Consider the following 18,904-nt stretch of genomic DNA (forward strand, 5'->3'; position numbering starts at 1 on the left):
TCCTCATCCGCACGAATACCTCGGGGACTTCGCGATGTCATCTGCAAAATAGCTTCCATACCTACTCGCAACTGGATGCAGTTTATTCACAGTGCCATCCGTTTTGTTACTAATCACCTTATACGACCACCACTGCGACTGTAATGCCTAGTCGGCTGGCTCGCTACATGTTCGTCGTCAGACCCACTGGCTTCCAGGTCATCACATAGCTTGCTAAGGTTTAAAGTGCGCGGCTTAATCTGCAGTTCACTGTGTCACGATGGCTTACACGCACGTATAGAGCGCTCCAGAGGTTATTTCACTGATCATCCTAAAGCAAAACTCTATTTGGACGCTTTTCCTTCCAAGTTCTCTGCTGCCTGCGACTGGAAAGAATTGGCAAAATCTCTGAGTTGTGAGACTTTTATCTCCCTCACACAACTTTAAACATGTATCCGGCGCTAAATGCTGCAGCTGTACATAGTCCATCGGTATATAGCAACCCAATTTACCACTTCACCCCCCATACTGCTTTTATTTAGTTTACTTTTCTGCTTTTGCACACCAGTATCTTCTACTTGCACATGATCATCTGATGATTTATCACTCAGGTTAATCTGCTTACATTGTAATTATCATTTATTGCCTACCTCCTCATCTTTTGCACACATTGTATATAGATTCCTCTTTTTTTCTACCATGTTTTGACTTGTTTATTGTTTACTCCATGTGTAACTCTGTGGTTGTCTGTTCACACTGCTATGCTTTATCTGGCCAGGCTCGCAGTTGCAAATGAGAACTTGTTTCAACTAGCCTGCCTGAGTATAATGGGATAATAAAAATAATAATAAAACAATTTAAAGCGTCTCACCTCGTACAGCCAGTGAAACTGCAGGGTGCAAATTCAAAACAATAGAAATCCATAATTAAAAGTCATCAAACATACATGTATTTTACACCATTTTAAAGATACACTTGTTGTAAATCCAGCCACAGTGTCCTTTCAAAATAGGCTTTCGACGAAGCAAACCAAAAGATTATGTTAGGTCAGAGCCAAGTCACAGAAAAACACAGCCATTTTTCCAGCCAAGAGAGGAGTCACAAAAAGCAGAAATATAGATAAAATTCATCACTAACCTTTGATGATCTTCATAGATGACACTCATAGGACTTCATGTTACAACATAACATATATGTTTTGTTAGGTAAGTTCATATTTATATCAAAAATCTGAGTTTACATTGGCGCGTTATGTTCAGTAGTTCCAAACATCCGGTGATTTTGGCAGAGGAGCATCAACTTTACAGAAATAGTCATCATAAATGTTGATGAAATACAAGTGTTATTCATGAATTTTAGATCCACTTCTCTTAATGCAACCGCTGTGTCAGATTTCAAAAAAACTTTACGGAAAAGCAAACCATGCAATAATCTGAGTACGGCGTTCAGACGACAAATCAACCCAAAGAGATTCCGCCATGTTGGAGTCAACAGAATCAGAAATAGCATTATAAATATTACAATTACCTTTGATGATCTTCCTCAGAATGCACTCCCAGGAATCCCAGTTCCACAATAATGTTTTGTTTTGTTCGAGTAATGTCCATCATTTATGTCCAAATTCCTCCTTGTTTGTTCCGCGGTGGCAGAGTACACAATCTAACTCATGACGCGGCGGCCAGGTCCAGGCAAAAGTTCAGAGAAAAGTCATATTACAGTCCGTAGAAACATGTCAAACGAAGTATAGAATCAATCTTTAGATGTTTTTAACATAAATCTTCAATAATGTTCCAACGGAGAATTCCCTTGTCTTCAGAAATGCCAATCCCCTCTCATTCGCCCCTCCTTCACAGTAGAAGCATCATACACGGTTTTTAAAGACTGTTGACATCTAGTGGAAGTCTTAGAAAGTGCACACTGACCCTATTTCACCTGTATCTTGGAAAAGCAAAGAGTTTGAAAACTAAAAACCTCAGATTTCCCACTTCTGGTTGGATTTTTTCTCAGTTTTGCATGCCATATGAGTTCTGTTATACTCACAGACATCATTCAAACAGTTTTAGAAACTGAGTGTTTTCTATTCCAAATCTACTACTAATATGCATATCCTAGCATCTGGCCTGAGTAGCAGCAGTTTACTCTGAGCACGCTTTTCATCCGACGTGAAAATACTGCCCCTACCAAAGAAGTTAAGGGGTGTTGAACCAGCACTTTCTCTGCCCGCCGCCCTTCCCCTCGGCCCTCCTCCCTGTGGCCCTGCTTCTGAGCCGGCCTCCAGGCCTCTCTCCCCTGCTCTCCGCTGACCAGCTGGTCCAAATAACAAAGAGCCTACCACACTGCCACTTTATGTGCAATTCCACTTTTATTGAGACCAGATTGTTTTTCGCCTCAAAAATTGTATTTTGGTTCTGTGCTCCTTCTGCAACCCCTACAAATGCCTCCCGCCCCCCCCCCCCCTCAGAACACAGCAGAGCCCTACTGTGTTGACAGACGTCACTTTTGTTTGGCCAATGACTGGAATGTATTCTCCTATTTTTATATTTCTCTTTTTGATACTCTGTTCAGTTGTTCTCTGACTGGAGGGAACTTAGTAATCAGTTCTTTCCTTCCTCTGGAACAGAAGATTGTTCCAGAGACTTCAATCTCAGAAYATCAACATTATGATGACCTTCTAACACTGAGAGGAGGCTGTTGATGCTCAGAGGAGCAGACAGGTCACAGTGCATCAGGAAGGGTCAATCTGTGGGGAATGACATATTTGTGTGATGTTTCTAAAGTCTATCGGCCTACTGCGTTCATGTCAATGACTATGAGCTGGACAACATCCAGACAGATTCTGAATTGTTTGAGCTTGGTGCTGTCTGGGGTGTGATAAGGTATGGTTTAATCATCTAGGAAGTTACTCATACCATTCTATGTTGATATATCTAGACAATAGAGTACAGTGCTGCTCCAGTTCTTTGAAGACAGACAAAAACTGTATTTTGAATTGTTCATCATGAAATACTTCTCTAGGCTAGGGAATGGTTATGTTATATAGTTTTTGGTTATTCTTTCCCATAGATGTGAAGTTCAGTGATCAGACGGGAATGTTATTCCATGTGTCGTTTCCTGCTCTATGGCTTTAGACATTCAGTGTATGAATAGTCTGCTGCACTGAAGAAAGTCATCTCCTTCCAAATGACCAGGAACATTGATAGATCTGTTCGTGAGGACATTCAAGTCCGCATATCTCTTTTATTGTATTCCTCAATGGCAACTGGGGAAATTTTACTTCAGTATCGGCAAGGTCTATTATAATGGAAAAGGAGAGAAAATTGTCACTTTAAACATGTATATGGCTTCAAGCGTAATAGTGAAAGTAATTTGTTAAGTGCTTATAAATCCCTTGCTAAAGTTTCCAAGATTTCTGCCTAAAGCAAGCACTTAATTAGCATATTAATTTTTCAGAATGGCTTTGAGGAGCGCTCCTCAAWTTTTCCCAATTTCATTTTTTTCACTCCCTTAATGTGAAAATATTTTCTCCCGTTCTGCAATTTATTTATCAAAGCTGAAGCTTCATTTGGATTCACTGTGAGTTTTTTTTCCTGTGTGAGTCTGGGAGGAGGAGGTGTATCTGTGCTCGGCATCATTGGGGCCCTATAATAAGCTATAAGCTGCTTCTATCAATCTTCATAACTGTAAAATAATCTATTGACTATGGGTAGGAGTGTAAAGCACATGTAATCATTAAGATAAGAGAATGGAGTGGGTATTGCCTCTGTTTGTCAAGATAGAATATTGCTGCCTGTTCTACCAAGGCAATATTAAAAAAGCATGCTGTAAAATAAAGAAACAGCCGTGACAGCTTCATATCATTCTCCTGAACAGTGTTTATTTGTCACCAGGGTGTAATTGTTATGTAATGACCTCAGCTCTAACCTGAAGATGAAATCCACATGGTCTTTGGTGTAAGGTGATTGCAGAGCTGCATGCTATTGCTTTGAAGCCTTATAGGTTGCACTATGGTTACACTATATGTCAAGGAGTCCACATGCTGCATGCTTATGTCAAAGCAGGGCTTTAACTCCTGTTACATGAATTATCCTCTGATGGAACAGAACGGAAGCTTCTGTTCTGCAGCGTACAGCAGGTCTCGTTTCCATATTGTCTCGGCATTGAGAAAGGTTGGTTAGTTTATGTGTTCAGTCTGGAATCTGGCCAATTAATGGTTGGATTGAGTACTAGGCTACTACACTCTAATCCTTGATAGTTGACCCTGCTTTGACCTTCTGGATTACTCTCAAAGGAGTGAGGATTTTTGTTACTACAGTACATTCCCCTTTTTAAAGGGACAGGTTCAAATGGCACATGATCTATGTGAAGATAACTGAAGCCAGACATAATACTGTGCTGTATGTCTGGTGCTACACTTTCATATGATTGATGCTGTTCCTGAGTTGTTTACATGTTGAGTTGTAAAACATGTGTAGAACAGAATGTACCCTCTGAGCAGCAAACACACATGGTAGGAAAAGAAACAGAGAACAATTGTTAGAAAATGGAACAAAATACAAAAAATCGAATGGGATGAATGTGTAGCAGTGTGTTGCCTCCGTCAACCAGATCATTGTGTGTCAATGACACACACACACACCACACACACCACACACACCACACACACACACACACACCACACACACACACACAACACCAACACACACACACAGCACACACACACACACACACACACACTCTCTGTTGCTATCTGACTGGGGGGTCCTGTGGGGAGGGTGTTTGGCTGGGTGGCCTGGGCCAGGGACCAAAAACAGGCAGCCTCTCTCTGCATCCATCCAGGCAAATGTAACTAATCAGCTAAGCGGGAGCTTTCAGTCAAACAGGACTATGGCTGTCAGTCAGGGTTAGCGGCTGCCGAGCGCATTTGAATATGTGCATTACAATTCCACTTCGCAAATATGGACAAATTGGAGCTCTGCGGCTAAATTTAGGGAGCGTGAATAGAATGTGGCAAGCGTGCTGTCGCACTGTCACTCAAAAAGCCGGTGACACGCCTGGCATAAGCTAAAGGAGGGGGGCGGGGGCTTTTTAACTCGCAGCCACTGTCTTTCAGAAAACTTCATTCTCTGATGCTTGTCGGGGGGGTGAAAGCCTGATGTATAAGGACCTTGGTAATCAGTGCTGGATATGTGATTTGAGATGATGGAGGAGGGGGAGTTGATTATCTCACCTTAATCAGGCAGGGTCCAGACATAAAGAGGCAAAGCTGATGAAGAACATCAGCTGAGTCTCGTATAGGGGCGTCTCGTCCAATCAAATCAGCAGAGTCTTGTATAGGGGCGTCTCGTCCACTCAAATCAGCTGTCTCGTATAGGGACGTCTCGTTTTCCTCTTACATAGTCTGAACAACAGTAGTAGTCAGACTCAATCACAGCCTTCGTTATCAACCACAATCAAAGTGGAGAGGCTGGCACTTAATCACAAGTAAATAAGTAAACGCAAACTAACGCATGTCGTAACACAGACCACTCTACTGGTCCCTTGGGGAGGTTTTAGAGATGGGACTGCGAGAGTTGATACACAACAGGTGTTCCCCTCGACACTCCTCCCTCCTCTCTCCTGTTTTCCTGATTAGTATTAACACTGTATACCTGCATCTCCTGCATATATCACACTGTAATATTTAGTCAGTTCATATTGGGACAGCATAATCTTTTTCCACTATCCATGACTGTTTTCCTTTAGTTGTCCTGCTCTGTGCCTGGATAAAGATCTGTGTTTGAGGGCGTTTTTCACTACAGCACATCATCTAATGAAAGATCTTAATTAGATCTCCTCTGTGCCCAGAGAAATATAGATGCAATAATCAGTCTTCACTCCTATCTATCGGTTTTGCTTCCATTCCATGAGGCTCTAGGACACTTTCCGCCTWTGTCATCCATCCTCTTTTTGTTAGTCAACTTTGAAATCCTCACATCCTCTGAAGGAAGTCTTGAGTTGCAGAGTTAAATAACTATTCTTGTGCTCTTGGAAAGAGTCACTGATCGCAATCCTCCTGTGATAAGAGAAGAGAGCGAGGCTGCTTTCTTCTCCTGTTGAGGCGTGTCCTTACACAACGAGGAGAGGCGACTGACTCCATCCATTACCTCAACCTCTCCATCACATCACGGCCCCCTGAGTGATTCTGTTGGCTCCTCTCTCTCCGACACCTCACTGCTTTATGACACCGTTTATCTTCTGACGGCCACGACCATCTACACACCACGTTTTTTAACTCTACCTTCCACCTTCTTTCCGCCAATCCATCCAATTCAAGCAAACTTGTACGAAATAGAGGTAGGAAAATGTCTGGCWGCTTTACAGCATCAGCTGTGGAGTGTTATCTGAGCTAGATACATTAGACGGTGTGTCTGTATATTTCTGTGAGGGATATTGAAGCTGAGGGTGGACAGTGATGTCTAAAGTAAATGCCCTGGCCCTAGACGCTCTCTGTCAGTGGTGTAGAGGGTCTAATGAATGTTGAAAAGGTGTGAAGAGGCCAGGTCCTTCTACACCATCCCCTCACTGTGGACGAGGTGCTGAACTACTGCAGTCAGTCTTCACTGCAGCTGCTGCTTCAAACTATTTATTCTAAGAGTTGCTCTGAAAGCCTGTTCTAACCATCAGCCTGTATGCTAATGTGTAGAAGGAGGGAGTCAGCAGTCATATGCCAGGTTAGAGGAGGAGGGAATGAGACGGTCAGCAGTTTTACCAGGAGCCTGCCTTATGAGCATTCTTAAAAAGACAGAAAAATTAATTTTCAGTAAAACATAAATGTTTTAGCATTTCATTGTACGTGTTAATGGAAATGTCAGTAACTTTTTATTCTTGTCCTTGATTGGTCCTCTATCTGCTTTTTATGGTTGACTTGATGCTTGCTTGCCAAACAGGCTGGTTTGAAAAGTGCCTCTACATCATAAGCTGAAAAAGAGGAGAGAAAATGTTAGGGAGAGTGGATGAAGCTAGACTAAACCCCCTGTTGATGACAGACAACCTTTTCTTCATGGTCTCCATCATCTGTGAAACAGCCCACCTGTTTCCCTCCTATTGTCATTGGTGTTTTATCAGCACTTCACAGCCCAAACAGGCAGAAGAAGTCAGCCCACTCCAAACGTGTCTCAGTGTGTGTTTGTGTCTCAGTGTGTGTGTGTTTGTGTTTGTGTCTCAGTGTGTGTGTTTGTGTCTCAGTGTGTGTGTTTGTGTCTCAGTGTGTGTGTGTTTGTGTCTCAGTGTGTGTGTTTGTGTCTCAGTGTGTGTGTTTGTGTCTCAGTGTGTGTGTTTGTGTCTCAGTGTGTGTGAAAGAGAATCTTTCAGCGCAGGCTGACAGCTGACATTCTCAAAAAGAGGTAAGCAGGAAGGCCGGAGGCATTTGGAGGCACAGAAATGGAGAAGAATTATCAATCTCGATCCATGAAAGACGACAGGGCCTWAACAGCAGCATCAGCAGCTGGAGACTGACTGAGAATTCCCCAAGTCAGCGACTGGTTCCCTGCACAGATAGAAAACTCATTGCATTCTCTCCTCCATCACCATCAGGCCGTGCCGTTCGCTGGTGTGTCATTCCCATTTCTCCACTCGGCGCTCTCCAGAGACTGCTTTTTCATATTCATGGGTTCGGCCTGGGAATTTATGTGCTTGAGATTGCAAAGATGCCTAAATCTCTGCCTGGACCGACACTATTCTATCCCCTAAACCAGGGGGGTAGGCAACTAGATTCAGCCACGGCTGATTTTTGTCTGAGCGGATGGTCAGGGGGCCGGAACATCATTATAATGATTTCTGCAATGCAAATTGACCACAACTAAGCTCAAAAATAGATTGTACTTTGATTACATTGAGACACGATCACATGCCTTTTTTTATCGTGGGAATAATGGGAACKGATTTCCTAAATTAAACTRGTTTTTAGCTGAAGTCCTGGTGATTTTAATATTTTCTGACCAATAAACTAAAATCCAGCTGCCGACGCCTGCCCTTAGCTCTCTAGCTCTGAGCACTGACTACAGTTTCTGGGTGGAGAGGAGAGGTAAAGACCAGGCTTGTTTAAGCCCATGCATTGTTTTGTGTTCATTCCTTTGTAACACCTACTGAACCTCTCCCCTCTCCTCACAACTCTCCCTCGTCTCCCTTTCCACCACTGCTTCACAGATGGAGCTTTTCAAATTTACACAAATAATGAGACAACGTTTGGTGTTGTAACTAACTGCACCCGCCAATCCCCCTGTGATCCGAGCAGAGAGAGAGGCTGCTTTCTTCTCCTGTTGAGGCGTGTCTTAACAAACGAGAAGAGGCGACTGACTCCATCCATTACCTCAACCTTCCATCACATCACGGCCCCCTGAGTGATTCTGTTGGCTCCTCTCTCTCCGACACCTCACTGCTTTATGACACCGTTTATCTTCTGACGGCCACGACCATCTACACACCACGTTTTTAACTCTACCTTCCACCTTCTTTCCGCCAATCCATCCAATTCAAGCAAACTTGTACGAAATAGAGGTAGGAAAATGTCTGGCTGCTTTACAGCATCAGCTGTGGAGTGTTATCTGAGCTAGATACTAAGACGGTGTGTCTGTATATTTCTGTGAGGGATATTGAAGCTGAGGGTGGACAGTGATGTCAAATCAAATAAAATGTTATTGGTCACATACACGTGTTTAGCAGATGTTATTGCGGGTGTAGCGAAATGTTTGTGCTTCTAGCTCCGACAGTGCAGTAATATCTAACAGTTTCACAATATATATGTACCCAAAATACACGTAAATCGAGAATGGATATAGAAATATATATACACTATCATTCAAAAGTTTGGTGTCACTTAGAAATGTCCTTGATTTTTAAAGAAAAGCAATTTTTTTTGTCCATTAAAATAACAAAAATTGATCAGAAATACAGTGTAGACATTGTTAATGTTGTAAATACTATTGTAGCTGGAAACAGCAGATTTTTTTGGAATATCTACATAGGCGTCAGCTGCCCATTTATCAGCGACCATCACTCCTGTGTTCCAATGGCACGTTGTGTTAGCTAATCCAAGTTAATAATTTTTAAAAGGCTAATTGAGCATTAGAAAACCCTTTTGCAATTATGGTTAGCACAGCTGAAAACTGTTATGATTAAAGACGCAATAAAACTGGCCTTCTTTAGACTAGTTGAGTCTGGAGCATCAGCATTTGTAGGTTCGATTACAGGCTCACAATGGCCAGAAACAAAGAACTTTCTTCTGAAACTCGTCAGTCTATTCTTGTTTTGAGAAATGAAGGCTATTCCATGCGAGGCCAAACAGTTCTATTTTTGTTTCATCAGACCAGAGGACATTTCTSCAAAAAGTATGATCTTTGTCCCCATGTGCAGTTGCATACCATATTCTGGCTTTTTTATGGCGGTTTTGGAGCAGTGGCTTCATCCTTGCTGAGCAGCCTTTCAGGTTATGTCGATATAAGACTAGTTTTACTGTGAATATAGATACTTTTGTGCCTGTTTCCTCCAGCATCTTCACAAGGTCTTTTGCTGTTATTCTGGGATTGATTTGCACTTTTCGCACTAAAGTACGTTKATCTCTTGGAGACAGAACGCGTCTCCTTCATGAGCGGTATGAAGGCTGTGTGGTCCCATGGTGTTTATACTTGCGCACTATTGTTTGTACAGATGKACGTGGTACCTTCAGGCGTTTGGAAATTGCTCCCAAGGATGAACCAGACTTGTGGAGGTCTACAAAAAAATGTCTGAGGTCTTGGCTGATTTATTTAGATTTTTCCATTGATGTCAAGCAAAGAGGCACTGAGTTTGAAGGTAGGCCTTGAAATACATTCACAGGTACACTTCCATTTGACTCAAATTATGTCAGCCTATCAGAAACTTCTAAAGCCATGACATTATTTTCTGGAATTTTCCAAGCTTTTTAAAGGCACAGTCAACTTAGTGTATGTAAACTGCTGACCCACTGGAATTGTGATACAGTGAATTATAAGTGAAATAATCTGTCAACAATGGTTGGAAAAATGACTTGTGTCATGCACACAGTAGATGTCCTAACCGACTTGCCAAAACTATAGTTTGTTAACAAGAAATTTGTGGAGTGGTTGAAAAATGAGTTTTAATGACTCCAACCTAAGTGTATGTAAACTTCTGACTTCAACTGTATATATGTGTGTGTCACGGCCGTCGTCGGAAGGAGACCAAAGTGCTGTGTGGTGAGCGTACTTTTCCTTTTATTTGAAAATGTCGCCAACAAAACAAGAAGCTTACGAGGGCTAAGTGCCACTAACAAAATTCAACTACCCACAATCACAGGTGGGAAAAAGCTCTGCCTAAGTATGATTCCCAATCAGAGACAACGATAGACAGCTGTCCCTGATTGAGAACCATACCCGGCCAAAACATAGAAACACAAATCATAGAAATAAAGGACATAGAATGCCCACACAAATCACACCCTGACCAAACCAAAAAGAGACATAAAAAAGTCTCTCTAAGGTCAGGGCGTGACAGTGTATGTATATATATATATATATATATATATATATATATATATATATATGTGTATGTATATGTATGTATATTTAGATATACAGTACTAGTCAAAAGTTTGGACACACCTACTAATTCAAGGGGTTTTCTTTTACTATTTTCTACATTGTCGAATAATAGTGAAGACATCAAAACTATGAAATAACACGTATGGAATCATGTAGTAACCAAAAAAAGTATTAAATAAATCAAAATATATTTAGCCACCCTTTGCCTTGATGACAGCTTTGCACACTCTTGGCATTCTCTCAACCAGCTTCATGAGACTGTCACCTGGAATGCTTTTCAATTAACAGGTGTGCCTGTTAACTTCTTGCCGCACGGATCCCTTTAGCGGGATCATTTTCGTAAACAACCGCTGAATTGCAGAGCGCCAAATTAAAAAAAAATACTAAAAATATTTATAATCATGAAATCACAAGTGAAATATACCAAAACACAGCTTAGCTTGTTGTTAATCAACCTATCGTGTCAGATTTTGAAAATATGCTTTACAGCGAAAGCAATCCAAGCGTTTGTGAGTTTATCAATCACCAGACAAAACGGTAAGAACAGCTAGCCTCAAATTAGCTTGGTCACGAAAGTCAGAAAAGCAATAAAATTAATCGCTTACCTTTGARAATCTTCAGATGTTTGCACTCACGAGACTCCCAGTTACACAATAAATGTTATTTTTTTGTTCGATAAAGATTAGTTTTATCAACCCACAAAACCGCCAATTTTGGTTTGCGGTTATGTTCAGAAACCACAGCCTTTTCCGGTCCTGGAAAGCGCAGACCGACAATTCCAAAAAGTATATCGTAATGTTCGTGAAACATGTCAAACGTTTTTTATTCAATCCTTCAGGTTGCTTTTTTAACAATACATAATCGATAATATTTCAACCGGGACGGTAACAATATTCAAATACTACCAGAGAAGAAAACTGTCGAGCTACATCTCTGCGCGCTAGGAACTAACAAAGGACACATGAACCGTTTTGAAAATCTCGCCTTTTTTCACAATAAAATCTTGAAACTATGCACACAGCCTGGTCACAGCCTTCGAAGCATTGGAAAAGGATCTGGTTGATACCCCTTTAAAAATGGAGAGCGGCGCAGGCAACGAACAGGGATTTTCCCAAATAAAAGGCACTTCCGGGTTGGATTTCCTCAGGTTTTCGCCTGCAAAATCAGTTCTGTTATACTCACATACAATATTTTCACAGTTTTGGAAACTTTAGAGTGTTTTCTATCCTAGTCTGTCAATTATATGCATATTCTATCATCTGGACCTGAGAAATAGTCCGTTTACCTTGGGAACGTTATTTTTCCAAACATAAAYATTCTGCCCCCTAGCTGAAAGAAGTTAATTGAACTGTGTTTCTGATCAATTTGATGTTATTTTAATGTACAAAAAATGTGCTATTCTTTCAAAATCAAGGACATTTCTAAGTGACCTCAAACATTTGAACGGTAGTGTATGTCAGAGTGGCATTGTACTAAGATACAGTGGCATAGTATAGAGTGCAGTATAAACATATGAGATGATTGATGCAATATTTACAAACAATTAAGGTGACTAAGATACCGTAGAATAGTATGGAGTACAGTTTACACATATGAGATGATTAATGCAAGATACGGAGACATTATTAAAATGGCTCGTGTTTAATTTCCTTAAAGTGGCCAGTGATTCCTAATCTATGTCTTTAGGCAGCAGCCTCTGATGTGCTGGAGATGGCTGTTTAACAGTCAGTGGTGTAGTATAGAATACAATATGTGATATGTAATATGTAAACACAATTTAAAAGTGACTAAGATACCGTAGAATAGTGTGGAGTGCAGTTTATACATATGAGATGAGTAATGCTAGATCCGGAAACATTATTACAGTGGCTAGTGATCCATTTCTAAAAGTGGCCAGTGATTCCTAATCTATGTCTATAGGTAGCCGCTAGTGATGGCTGTTTAYCAGTCTGATGGCCTTGAGATAGYAGCTGTTTTTCAGTSTCTCMGTCCCAMCTTTGATGCACCTGTACTGACCTCGCCTTCTGGATGATAGCGGGGTGAACAGGCAGTGGCTCGGGTGGTTGATGTCCTTGATGATCTTTTTGGGCTTCCTATGGCATTGGGTGCTGTAGGTGTCCAGGGAGGCGGGAAGTTTGCCCTCGGTAATGTGTTGGGCAGACTGCACCACCCTCTGGAGAACTTTGCGGTTGTCAGCGATGCAGTTGCCGTACCAGGCGGTGATACAGCCCGACAGGATGCTCTCAATTGTGCATCTGTAAAGGTTTGTTAGCGTTTTATGTGTTAAGCCAAATTTCTTTAGCCRCCTGAGGTTGAAGAGGCACTGTTGTGCCTTCTTCACCTCACTGTCTGTGTGGGTGGACCATTTCAGTTTGTCCGTGATGTGTATGCCGAGGAATMTGAAGCTTTCCACCTTCTCCACTGCGGTCCCATTGATGTGGATAGGGGGGTGCTCCCTCTGCTGTTTCCTGAAGTCCACGATCATCTCCTTAGTTTTGTTGAGGTAGAGTGAAAGGTTATTTTCTTGGCACCACACTTCCAGGGCCCCCACCTCCTCCCTGTAGGCTGTCTCATCATTGTTGGTAATCAAGCTTACTACTGTTGTGTCGTCTGCAAACTTGATGATTGAGTTGGAGGCGTGCTTGGCCACGCAGTCATGGGTGAACAGGCCCTTATGGGGCCGCAGTGTTGAGGATGTCGAAAGTAAATGCCCTGGCCCTAGACGCTCTCTGTCAGTGGTGTAGAGGATCTAATGAATGTTGAAAAGGTGTGAAGAGGCCAGGTCCTTCTACACCATCCCCTCACTGTGGACGAGGTGCTGAKCTACTGCAGTCAGTCTTCACTGCAGCTGCTGCTTCAAACTATTTATTCTAAGAGTTGCTCTGAAAGCCTGTTCTAACCATCAGCCTGTATGCTAATGTGTAGAAGGAGGGAGTCAGCAGTCATATGAGGAGAGAAAGAGACAGAGAAAGGAAGAGAGAGTATTCAGTAAGAAGGATAGAGGAAGGCAGGAGGAGGAGTGAAGATGGAAGGCCTGTTGTCTGGTGTCAGAGAAGGGGAGATGGAAAGAGACAGTAGAAGGATAGGGATGGAGGGAGGAGGAGGAGAGAGGGGAAGATGGAAGGCCTGTTGTCTGGTGTCACAGTGGAGAGAAATGGACAGAGTAATTGCGTTGTTCCAGGGCCTGAGAGATCCCTTCAGCCATGAAACACACACACACACACACACACACACACACACACACACACACGCTCACATGCCTGTCAGGAGGCATAAAGACAGCAGGAGCTGAAAAAACCTAACTCTCAGCAGACAAGTTGAGGCAGCCTGCTAGTGCAAAGCCCAGCCTGAAAATGACTGGAGAGAAAGACGTACAGGCAGATCATCTATCAAGGGAAGCAGATGAAACTGCAGGGAGGGAAAGATGTCAGATGGACGGAGAGAATAGGAAGGCAGAGAGAGATGGAGACTGAAGTGCTGCTGGCTTGCTGCTCATAAAGATGGCGGGTGATAAATGTGAGCAATGTTTATGGTTTCCATGGCTGCACTTGGCCATCCATTGTTTCGGGATGTGTTACTAGTGCTGATGGGTAGTCCAACCATGGGTGGTGGCGGACAAGGGGAGAGATGTGCTCTCTCCTCTGACCCACTGGGTGTTAACCTTGACTCCTCTCTCCTTTCTCCTTTCTCCCTTCTCTTCTCTCTCCTGTCCTCTTCTCTCTCCTATCTTCTCTCTCCTGTCCTCTTCTCTCTCCTATCTTCTCTCTCCTGTCCTCTTCTCTCTCCTATCTTCTCTCTCCTGTCCTCTTCTCTCTCCTATCTTCTCTCTCCTGTCCTCTTCTCTCTCCTATCTTCTCGCTCCTCTGCTCTTCTCTCTCCTGTCTTCTTTCTCCTCTCCTCTTGTGTTTGAAAGTCAAAGTTTCAAAGCTCAGTGTGTGGCCTTGGGAAGGACCTGACATAGGTAGTGACATTGGCGACAGGTACCCCTCTGGACACGTCCCCACACACCCCAACAAATGAGCGCAGACTTGCAGCTCACATGCTACACTACTCGACACTCTCTTCAGACTCGGCAAACGATGATTCTGGGCCCTTACAGTGAATGCTCTTGAGATTTGTCCTCTAAAATGCTTTCACGTGTTGCTGATCTCTTTTCTCTCTCCTTTTTCTCTCCTTCCAGATGGTCACAAGAACAAAGAAAGTATTCGTAGGAGGATTATCAGCGAACACAGTAGTTGAAGATGTGAAGCTGTATTTTGAACAGTTTGGCAAGGTAAGGCTTATTTGGAAGTGATGTCCTCTTCTTGTCCTGAGCCATTTCAAGATGATAGACTCTAGCGGATGAGGATGTTCTGTGGCACTCTAATTGGCAGTCAATAGCCTCATCAAGTCTCTAATAGAGATCTGAGGAGGTCTACAGACTCATTTCCTGGGATGTGTCTGGTTCCTACACTGTCTGTGGAGGCTGGTTGTTTAGATGAGTATCCCCCATGTAGTCATATCCTGCTGCTTGTACCATAAGACCTGTTTTGTCAGTTGTCAGCCATGTAGGGGGACTGATTCCATCGTCACTTCTGAAGTGTCTGTTTTAGCTTCTCCTTAGCATTGTTTGAATATTCTCCTTATTTTACAGAGAAATTAGAGACACAGCCAGGTTTTGATTGAGTGGCCTGGTTTTTCCTGGCTCGCTAAGGCCCTGTTTCAATATTTAGAAAATTCATCCTACGGTTTATATATATTTCCACACTGAGGTTGAAATAATACTGGGAAATTTTTAACATTATGACAGTGCACTTTTAGTGTAAGAGCTGTTTGAAAAGACTGCCTGAAATTTCAGCCTGTTTTGCAGGATGGAGTTTTGGCCTGCCTGGTGATATCACCAGCGGTAAATTAGTTAATAGACCAATAAGAAAGACAATTCCAAACCTTTCTGCCAATAACGGCTAGTTTTCAGTTTTCTCCTCCCCACTCAAACCACTCACAAACAGTCCTAGCTAAATTCTTGCTTGATAAATGGCTCTCTGCTAAGATCTATTTTTMTATTTTTTTATGATTTTAATTTAGAACAATCACAGTAAGGTATTTCATTGTTACCCAGAAATTATTTGAATTTGGACCTCTTAAGGATCGTACCCTTTTTATAAATGTTCGCTTAAAATGACATACCCAAATCTAACTGCCTGTAGCTCAGGGCCTGAAGCAAGGATATGCATATTCTTGATACCATTTGAAAGGAAACACTTTGAAGTTTGTGGAAATGTGAAATTAATGTAGGACAATATAACACATTAGATCTGGTAAAAGATAATACAAACCAAAAAAACATTWTTTTTTTTCATCAGCTTGAAATGCAAGAGAAATGCCATACTTTCAGATAGGAGTCCAGGTGTAATTTGGATGTTGGCCACCAGATGGCAGCAGTGTGTGATCCAGTGAAGATTTACATTACTGCACAATATTTTGTATTAAGTCTGCCAGGAGTTTGCCCAAATGTGCCGAATTGGTAAATTAATACGTTTTCAAGTACATAACTACAGAGAACATACAAAAATGTTATGGTAATAATTTCTTTAACTTACACACTCCCAGGAATGTCATACATGATGGATCATTAGCTTATACGCTTACTTTCACACGTCTAGATGGCCGGGCGGGGTGGGTGTGGAGCCAGAGACAGCAGTGGGGTCAAACTGTGGACCCCAGTTCCTACATTTGAACATAAAAAATGAATTTTATCAAACAAAACTATGCTACATTTTATCTCTCGGACACTCAGGATGACAAATCAGAGCAAGATTACTGAATGTAAGTACATTATTTACCTTCAGAGGTGATTGTATCAAACCAGTTGCCGTGGTAAAAGTTTTTTGTTGTTGTGCACTCTCCTCAAACAATAGCATGGTATTTTGTCACTGTAATAGCTACTGTTAATTGGACACTGCAGTTAGATTAACAATAATTTAAGTTTTCTGCCCATATATGACATGTCTATGTCCCGGAAAGCTGGCTGTTGTATACAACGTCATTCTAGTCACATTAGCGCACGTTAGCAACAACCGTCCCGGTTTAGGGACACCCATCCCATAGAGGATAAGGAACGGGCCACATGGTTCCTGTCCTGGAAGCCTCTAGATCTCATCTCTCCTGGGTTAGAGGAGGCCCAATCAAACTGACTGACGGAGAGGGGCTGGATCCTGGCCCTATACCCCCTGCCCCCCCCCCCCCCCCCCCCCAGGTCACCAGACTGGACCATGGCCGCAGGGCCCGTCTGTCTGCCCGCACTATTGCCCCTCTTGATGTGTGTGGTGTGTGTGTGGTGTGGTGTGTGTGTGTGTGTGTGTGTGTGTGTGTGTGTGTGTGTGTGTGTGTGTGTGTGTGTGATGGTGTGTGTGTTGTGTGTGTGTGTGTGCGTGTGCGTGCTTGTCAGTGAGGAGTCCATCTGAGTGAATAAAGCAGTTAATTAGCCAGTGTCCTCCCAGAGAAATGAGAGCAGACCTGTACAAGCACAGCAGCTGTGTTTTGGGGGGAAGAAGTCAGAAGTGGAGGGAGGATGGAGGAGAAGTCAGAAGTGGAGGGATGGATGGAGGGAAGAAGTCAGAAGTGGAGGGATGATGGAAGGAAGAAGTCGAAGTGGAGGGATGGAGGAGGGAAGAAGTCAGAAGTGGAGGGATGGATGGAAGGGAAGAAGTCAGAAGTGGAGGGATGGAGGAGGGAGTCAGAAGTGAGGGATGGATGGAGGGAAGAAGTCAGAGTGAGGGTGGATGGAGGGAAGAAGTCAGAAGTGGAGGGATGGATGGAGGAAAAGTAAGTGGAAGTGATGAGGGAAAGAAGTCAGAAGTGGAGGGATGGATGGAAGGAAGAAGTCAGAAGTGGAGGGATGATGGAGGAAGAAGTCAGAAGTGGAGGATGGATGAGGGAAGAAGTCAGAAGTGGAGGGATGGATGGGAAGGAAGAAGTCAGAAGTGGAGGGATGGATGGAAGGAAGAAGTCAGATGGAGGGATGGATGGAGGGAAGAAGTCAGAAGTGGAGGGATGGATGGAAGGAAGAAGTCAGAAGTGGAGGGATGGATGGAAGGAAGAAGTCAGAAGTGGGAGGGAGGATGGATGGAGGGAAGAAGTCAGAAGTGGAGGGATGGATGGAAAGGAAGAAGTCAGAAGTGAGGGGATGGATGGAGGGAAGAAGTAGAAGTGGAAGGATGGAAGGAAGGAGAAGTCAGAAGTGGAGGGATGGATGGAAGGAAGAAGTCAGAAGTGGAGGGATGGATGGAGGGAAGAAGTCAGAAGTGGAGGGATGGATGGAGGGAAGAAGTCAGAAGTGGAGGGGATGGATGGAAGGAGAAGTCAGAAGTGGAGGGATGGATGGAGGGAAGAAGTCAGAAGTGGAGGAGGATGGAAGGAAGAAGTCAGAAGTGGAGGGATGGATGGAAGAAGAAGTCAGAAGTGGAGGGATGGATGGAAGGAAGAAGTCAGAAGTGGAGGGATGGATGGAGGGAAAGTCAGAGTGGAGGGCATGGATGGAAGGAAGAAGTCAGAGTGAGGGATGGATGGAGGGAAGAAGCAGAAAGTGGAGGATGGATGGAAGGAAGAAGTCGAAGTGGAGGGATGGATGGAAGGAAGAAGTCAGAAGTGGAGGGATGGATGGAGGGAGAAGTCAGAAGTGGAGGGATGGATGGAGGGAAAGAAGTCAGAAGTGGAGGGAATGGATGGAAGGAAGAAGTCAGAAGTGGAGGGATGGATGGAGGGAAGAATGTCAGAAGTGGAGGGATGGATGGAGGGAAGAAGTAGCAAAGTGGAGGGATGGATGGAGGAAGAAGTCAGAAGTGGAGGGATGGATGGAGGGAAGAAGTCAGAAGTGGGGGATGGATGGAAGGAAGAGTCAGAATGGAGGGATGGGATGAGGGAAGAGTCAGGTGGAGGGATGGATGGAGGGAAGAAGTCAGAAAGTGGAGGGTGGATGGAGGGAAGAAGTCAGAAGTGGAGGCGATGGATGGAGGGAAGAAGTCAGAAGTGGAGGGATGGATGGAGGGAAGAAGTCAGAAGTGAGGGATGGATGAGGGAAGAAGTCAGAAGTGGAGGGATGGATGGAGGGAAGAAGTCAGAAGTGAGGGATGGAGGAGGGAAAGAAGTCAGAAGTGGAGGGATGGATGGAGGGAAGAAGTTAGAAGTGGAGGAATGGATGGAAGGAAGAAGTCAGAAGTGGAGGGATGGATGGAGGAAGAAGTCAGAAGTGGAGGATGGATGGAGGGAAGAAGTCAGAAGTGCAGGGATGGATGGAGGGAAGAAGTCAGAAGTGGAGGATGGATGGAAGGGAAGAAGTCAGAAGTGGAGGGATGGATGGAGAAGAAGTCAGA

General features: G+C 43.4%; 1 protein-coding gene across 2 annotated transcripts in view; it reads left to right on the forward strand.

Moving 5' to 3' along the window:
* LOC111960725 (RNA-binding protein Musashi homolog 2-like) overlaps positions 1 to 18,904 on the forward strand; it is a 269,219-nt gene that overhangs the window by 69,657 nt on the left and 180,658 nt on the right. For both annotated transcript variants that reach the window (XM_070439052.1, XM_070439054.1), the window contains exon 6: positions 14,734 to 14,826. In XM_070439052.1, coding sequence (XP_070295153.1) covers positions 14,734 to 14,826 — 93 coding nt within the window. The remainder of the gene's footprint in view (positions 1 to 14,733; positions 14,827 to 18,904) is intronic.

This window comes from Salvelinus sp. IW2-2015, linkage group LG4p (genome assembly GCF_002910315.2).
Source record: "Salvelinus sp. IW2-2015 linkage group LG4p, ASM291031v2, whole genome shotgun sequence".
Classification (NCBI taxonomy): domain Eukaryota; kingdom Metazoa; phylum Chordata; class Actinopteri; order Salmoniformes; family Salmonidae; genus Salvelinus; species Salvelinus sp. IW2-2015.